Source organism: Acanthisitta chloris, unplaced genomic scaffold (assembly GCF_000695815.1).
Source record: "Acanthisitta chloris isolate BGI_N310 unplaced genomic scaffold, ASM69581v1 scaffold12556, whole genome shotgun sequence".
Classification (NCBI taxonomy): Eukaryota; Metazoa; Chordata; class Aves; order Passeriformes; family Acanthisittidae; genus Acanthisitta; species Acanthisitta chloris.
Window position 1 is genome coordinate 27346 of NW_008677690.1, and position 6517 is coordinate 33862.

Sequence of the window (6517 nt, forward strand, 5' to 3'; positions counted from 1 at the left end):
GAGGCTGCACACATTTTTGTTGCTGTTCAGGCATCTGTCCTCCGCTTCCTGGCACTGGCAGGCACTGCCCTGGTACCCAGGATTGCACTTGCATGTCCCGCAGTCACATCGCCCACGTTCTGCAGGGGAAGACCTTTCAGATCCCACAGATTCCACCCTCCCCCTGCCTGTGCTTGGAGAGCATAACCCACCCTGCACTTGCCACGCCACCCTCTGCGAGATGCTCAACGAGGTCATACAACTGGCTAGTGTGGTGGGACCCAGCAGCCCCAAACCCACCCAACTCTGTTTTCAGCATGGAAACGCAGCAGCAACCTTGGCATTTAATTCCTCTAAGAAGGGCCTGGTTGTAGAAACCATCCCGCAGGTGTATCACCTGTGCCACCACACTGGGAGCCGTTGTAGAACTCGCAGTTCATGTTGTCGCACTGGCAGTAGGGGCCGTAGATCAGCTTGCCGGGCACGTCGCTGGTGTGGCAGACACACTGCCCACACACGCAGTCCCCCAGCCCTGAGCAGATGACTGAGCTGTTGTCCTTGCGGCAGGTCCCCTCCAGCTCCTTGCTGGTTTTGCCTTTGGTGTCACACTCGCAGTTCTTCCCCGTGTAGCCTGGATTGCAGCTGCCATCAGAGGAGAGGAGCGAGCCCTGGTCAGTGGCTGCATGAAACACCGTGGGGCCCAGACCTCAGCCAGTCTGGGACAGCCTCACCCAAAAGCTATGACAGTGTGTTGGGGCTAACTCCACACTGGAGCAGAGTGGCTGATTGGGAAGAAACCTCAGAAATGCTGCTTTTCCCCCAGGTGCATTCACAACACCAAAGGGTTGCCTGGAAATTGTTATATTTATAATTTTCAAACGCCTGCCAAGGAGATTTGAGTATTTCCTGAGGAAACCCAAACTTTTCCTCTCTCTGCCACCAAGGGGCCATGAAGCAATAATTACACTTAGAGACCTGTGTGAGCTGCAGCCCAGATTGGGATTTTGAGAGATTTCCATGGAAATCGGTCTGTTCAGGGGGTGAGTTGGTGGATGGTTGGATATTGGGATGGATGGGTAGGTAGTTGAGTGGATGGATGCCCTTAGGGAAGTACCATAGACTCTACCAACAGAAGAGCATCTCCCCTGTGAAGACTGGCTAAGGAAGTTGGGGCTGTTCAGCCTGGAGAAGACTGTGGAGACCTCAGAGCAACTTTTTATCATCTGATGGGCCTACAAGGGAGCTGGAGAGGGACTGTGTTTTAGGAACTGCAATGATAGGACAAGGGGTAATGGGTTCAAACTGAAGGAGGGAAAGTCTAGGTTGGATGTGAGAAAAGTTTTTTACTCTAAGGGTGGTGAGACACTGGCACAGGTTGCCCAGGGACATGGTGGCTGCCCTGACCCTGGTGGTGTTCAAGGTCAGGCTGGATGAGGCCTTGAGCAACCTGATCTAGTGAGGAGGTGTCCCTGCCCAGGGCAGGAGGGGTTGGGACCAGATGATCTGTAAGGTCCATTCCAACCCCTAAATTCTAGGATTCTGTGAAGAGAGAGATCACTGTGAGTGAGCTATGTGAATGCCTCCATGAACACAGGGGACAGTTCCAAGGGGAGTGCATGAATTCACTTCTCTGACTAAGATAATCTGTGCAAAGCTGCAGAACCCAGGCCCTGGCTTGGCCCAAGATCCCTCTCCCAGCAGCTCCCCAGCTCTGGCAGCATTTGAAATAGTATTTTGGGTTGACAGCACATACCTGCAGATCCCACAGACGATGCTGCCTTGCCCACTGCAGTCGGCTGGGTCAGGCTGCTCGTTGCAGTGGCAGTTGCAGTTGCTGTCCACGTAGACAGTGAGGGTGTCTGTGAAGCCCAGTGGCCGGATGGTGAAGGATTGGCTTTTGATGCATTCTTTGGCTGTGACCTTCACTTTGAAGGTGACCTAGAAAGTGCAGAATGAGACAGGGAAGGGCCACAGGCCATCACATACCTTCAGCTATTGGAAGGTGGTATTGGTCCCAGGCTGAGAGCATGCACACCCAGAGCAATGGAGGATGCCCTCATCCCATGGGATTTTGGACACTTTTGACATTAGATTAAACAGAAAGCCTGAAACAGCAGCCTGGGTTCCTGTTGTTGAACAGGATGGGCAATAGGAACCGTGCAAGCCATGGGGCATTACTATCATGGGAGAACATACCTCATCATTGATCTTGACATTGTCGCACTGGCCTCTTGCTTCATCCACAGCGTTCTTGTCATTACTGCATTTGGAGTCATATTTGACATCCAGAACATCTGGCAGGGGGGAATGGGCCAGGATGATCTGTGAGGACAGGTTCTGTGGGAAAATGGTGGAGAAAGTGCCATCATCCAAGAAGAGATCAGAGCAAAAGGGGTGTGGGGTTTCAGGTCAGGGTTTCCCTCCAGCCCAGGGAAAAGGGGCAGGAAGCATCTTAGGCTGGGATCTCAGCTGCCTGAGGTAGTTCTGGAAATGCAGGTGATAGCATTGGAGAGGTGGGAACTCCAGCACTTACATTGTAGGCCACCTGGATGAGTTCAATGATGTTGCTGGAGTCTTCGTTCAGCTCTCCCACTGCCGACTTTGGGATCATCTCACTGAGTTTCTGCCAATGGAGAGCAAAGAGGTGACCACTGCCTGCCATGTGACAGTGGAGCAGGGGACAGCAGCAGTAAGATGCATGCAGCTGTGCCTATCTTTCCAGAAAGGGAATGGAGGCACCTGGACCATCGGAAGTATTCTTACCTTGTAAACATCCACCACCTTACTGGTGACGGCAAAAATGGGCTGAATGTTGTTTTCAGCAAGTTTCTGGACCAGCTGGCCAACAGATGGGTAGTCCTAGATGGGGAGAGGGATACCACACTCAGCATGATCTCCCCCACCAGCAGGAGGGTGGACAGTTTGGGTGGGGCAGCCAAATTACAGTGATTGTGGGGATGTTTTTGTCTCTGCAACAGGTTTTTTATGTGACCTTTTTTCTGCCTGGGGGGAGTGAGGCTGATAGTGTGGAGATGCTGAGCAGCCCCTGGGTACTTACGAACTCATTGCTCCTTTTGTACATGTTGTCCTCCAAGTGGCACTGGCCATCGTTGGGGGTCAGGATGCCCCCAAGCCTGCCATCGCCGGCAAAGTGGAAGCCGTCATCGGTAGCAAACACCAGCAAGCGAGTCACATTGCGCCAGCCAATCAGGTCCTGCAAGTGGCACAGAGAGTGGCCCATGTCCGTGAGTGGGGAGGGCTGGGAGGACAGTGCCAGTGGGCATGGTGTGGTCCTTGCCAAGGTCCCATGTCAGCCATAGCATGGGGCAGGGGACATGGGGAAGGTGGATTACAGGAAACCAGGGTCAGGAGGCTCTGGGATAAGATGCTCTCTTGGGGCTGTTCAGCCTGGAGAAGACTGTGTGGAGACCTCAGAGCAACTTCTCAATATCTGAAGGGAGTACAAGGGAGCTGGAGAGGGATTCTTTGATAGGATAAGGGGTAATGGGTTCACACTGGAGGAGGGAAAGTCTAGGTTGGATGTGAGAAAAGTTTTTTACTCGAAGGGTGGTGAGACTGGCACAGATTGCCCAGGGACGTGGTGGCTGCCCTGACCCTGGTAGTGTTCAAGACCAGGCTGGATGAAGCCTTGAGCAACCTGATCTAGTGAGGAGGTGTCCCTGCCCATGACAGGAGGGATTGGGACTAGATGATGTGTAAGGTCCATTCCAACCCCTAAATTCTATGATTCTATCCCTACCTGCCCTGCTGCCATATCAGAACTTACACACAATGGGCTTACAGAGTCCACCTGGAGAGGGGCAGAGTCACCCCCTGAGAGACAATCCGCACACATGGGCCGCAGCCCTCACACCTGAGCACAGCTGTTGGCAGCAGGGCAGCCACAGAGACTCACCCCACACACTGCTGCCTGCATCATAGCATCCAGGCCCCCCTCCGGCGCGTCCAGGTTCCCTGAGATGAACTGCTTCCCCACTTCATTCTCAAATTTCTTGGCGTTGTCAGTCAGCGAGAGGATGTGCTTGAAGGCGAAGGGAGGCTGGCACTGCTTGTCCTTGTTGGGGCAGGGGTTCTGCAGCTTCTCGGGGTGTGTGTTCACAAAGGGCAGCACCGTCTTGTCCACAAAGGAGCCAAACCCTAGGGCAGCCAGACTGCAGTGTCAGGGGCAGGGCACAGGGCATGGACAACCTGCTGGCCCCAGTGGGTGTGCCCATGCCCCTTGCCCTAGCGCACTCTCCAGCCCACTGGAGGACACGTGCTGCCCACTGCCTGCATCCCCCTCCAGCCCTGAGGCTCTTCCCAGCAGCAAACAGCTGTGCTAGGGTGCTGTGCCAGGGACAGGCTCACCAATGCGTCGAGAAGGGGTGGTGCTCTCCAGTGCCCTGAGCAGCTCCCCTCCCAGCTTCTTCACCTTCTCTAGGTCATCCAGCATGGAGTAGGAGAGGTCCATGAGGTAGTATAGATCAATGGGATACCCCATGGCACGGCGAAACTTCACCTCGAATACAGCAGGCTGGCCTGCAGGACAGGGATGCCAGGGTCAGCTGCCATGCTGTGTCATGCTGTGCCATCACCCACCCGTCCTCTCTTTTGGAGGAAAAGGGGTGGAAATGCAGGCTGAAACATGCTGCCATGTCCCAGCTGAGTCTGGGAGCCAGTGGAAGTGTTGGCAACACCAGGCTGACCACAAGTGCAAGGGTGTTGGGAATGGCAGGCAGAGCATACCTATCCTCAGTTTCAGGTGCACCTCCTGGGGATTCAGCTGTATCTCATTGCTTAAGGGATGGTTCTGTGTATTTTTGATGTGATTGACTGGAAATTCAATCTCACTGCGTGGGCATCCCCTCTGCTCCAGTTGCTCAATGGTGTCGCAACGGCTGGAGTCTGGCTCACCAGCTTTTGTAAAATTCTTTGTGTGGCAACATCAGTGGGAAAAAAAATAAATCAGATGAGCAGGAAGTGAACAGGCACATTACAAGATGACCCAGCCCCCAAACCAGGTCTCCAGGGTATTGATGGAGAAAGAAAAATCTTTGATGAATATTGATGGATAAAGTCACATCTTGTCAGATCCCTTCTGGCCCCATCCACCACGCAGGACATGAAACACTTCCACAATACGGTTAGGCAGAGCCAGGTGAGCAGGATGCCTGTCCTGTTGCCTGTTAGCTGACTATTAGGGGGTGACATCTTGACAGGCTCTATAGACCTACCAGTTTCTTGCACCAGGCACAGACAGGACCAGACCGGATGCAGTCACTGCATGTCCCAACCTTTATCTTGGGGCACTCCATGGCAAAGGCTGAAACGGAGAGAAGACAGAGTTGGCATGGGGGGCACTTGGGGGAGGCTGCTCTGTAGCACCAGCAGCCACAGGTGCTTGGACATCCAGCACTGGGCAGCCATGCTGTCCTGAGCCTACCCTGCCTATAAAACCCAAAACAGCGGCCCTGTCAGGGTCCTCACCTGCCTTGCTATCCCTCAGTTGGGCTGGCTCCAGTTAACTCCAGATCCCAGGAAGTGCAGGATCTGGCCCTTGCACACCTCTCAATGCCATGCCCCTACTGCTGTTGGCAGCGTTTAGGTTCCCCCCTCTATTTCACTGCCCGTGTAAGGTGCCGGGAGGAAGGCAGGGCGGGCTCACCTGTCATCACCAGCAGCAGCACCCAGGTCACTGCTGGCAGCCGGAGGCAGCAGTCACGCAGCATTTTCTGCAAGACAAAAAGCATTGCTGTGATCCCATGGGATGTGCCCCAGGGATGGGGCAGCCACAGCTTCTCTGGGCAACCTGTACCAGTGCCTCACCACCCTGACAGTAAAGAATTTCTTTGTAAGATCCAATCCAAACCTACTCTCTTGTCAGGTTAAATCCATTTCTTCTTGTCCTATTACTACATGCCCTTGTAAAAAGTTCCTCTCCAGATCTCTTGTAGGTAGCTTTCAGGTACTGGAAGGCCCCAATAACGTTACCCCACTATAAGGTTACTCTTCTCTCTGTATAACTATATCTATCTAACAGTGGAAAATCTCATGCACTGCATCTAGGTTTTACTACACATGATTTTTTCAGCTTCCATGTTGAGCCATATTTGGATGGGAATTGGAATCAAAATTAACAATAAGACCATTTCTATTAATTAAATAGTGTGGTGTGCTTGATACACAGAAAACCAAAAAGGCAGTGTTCAAGGCCAGGCTGGACGAGGCCTTGAGCATCCTGGTCTGGTGGGAGGTGTCCCTGCCCAGGGCAGGGGGTTGGGACTAGAGGGTCTGTAAGGCCCGTTCCAGTCCATAAAATTCTATGATTCTACTTGCTTTACATTTAACTGATTCATCAAGAAAATGGAGTGTTTCATGTTGTGAATGTGCTGAGGGTTTCTAACAAGTGAGGGTCTCCAACATGATCACTCTGCAGTTCTGCCTCCTAGGGGAGCAGAGAGACTGGTTCACACTGTGTGGTGCAGTCCAGTCTGCTGGTGCGGCAACCCCAGGCTGCTCTTGCTCAATGTGCAGGGCA

The 6517-nt window shown here is 53.1% G+C and overlaps 1 protein-coding gene across 1 annotated transcript in view; it reads right to left on the reverse strand.

Moving 5' to 3' along the window:
• ITGB2 (integrin, beta 2 (complement component 3 receptor 3 and 4 subunit)) overlaps positions 1–5708 on the reverse strand; it is a 6771-nt gene extending 1063 nt beyond the window's left edge. The window contains exons 1-12 of the mRNA XM_009076612.1: positions 5645–5708; positions 5214–5302; positions 4726–4909; positions 4348–4518; positions 3896–4137; positions 3038–3193; positions 2743–2838; positions 2513–2602; positions 2176–2316; positions 1733–1917; positions 377–621; positions 6–119 (exon numbers count right to left, since the gene is read on the reverse strand). Of these exons, the coding sequence (XP_009074860.1) occupies positions 6–119; positions 377–621; positions 1733–1917; positions 2176–2316; positions 2513–2602; positions 2743–2838; positions 3038–3193; positions 3896–4137; positions 4348–4518; positions 4726–4909; positions 5214–5302; positions 5645–5708 (1777 nt within the window). The remainder of the gene's footprint in view (positions 1–5; positions 120–376; positions 622–1732; positions 1918–2175; positions 2317–2512; positions 2603–2742; positions 2839–3037; positions 3194–3895; positions 4138–4347; positions 4519–4725; positions 4910–5213; positions 5303–5644) is intronic.
• Positions 5709–6517: the final 809 nt, after the last annotated feature.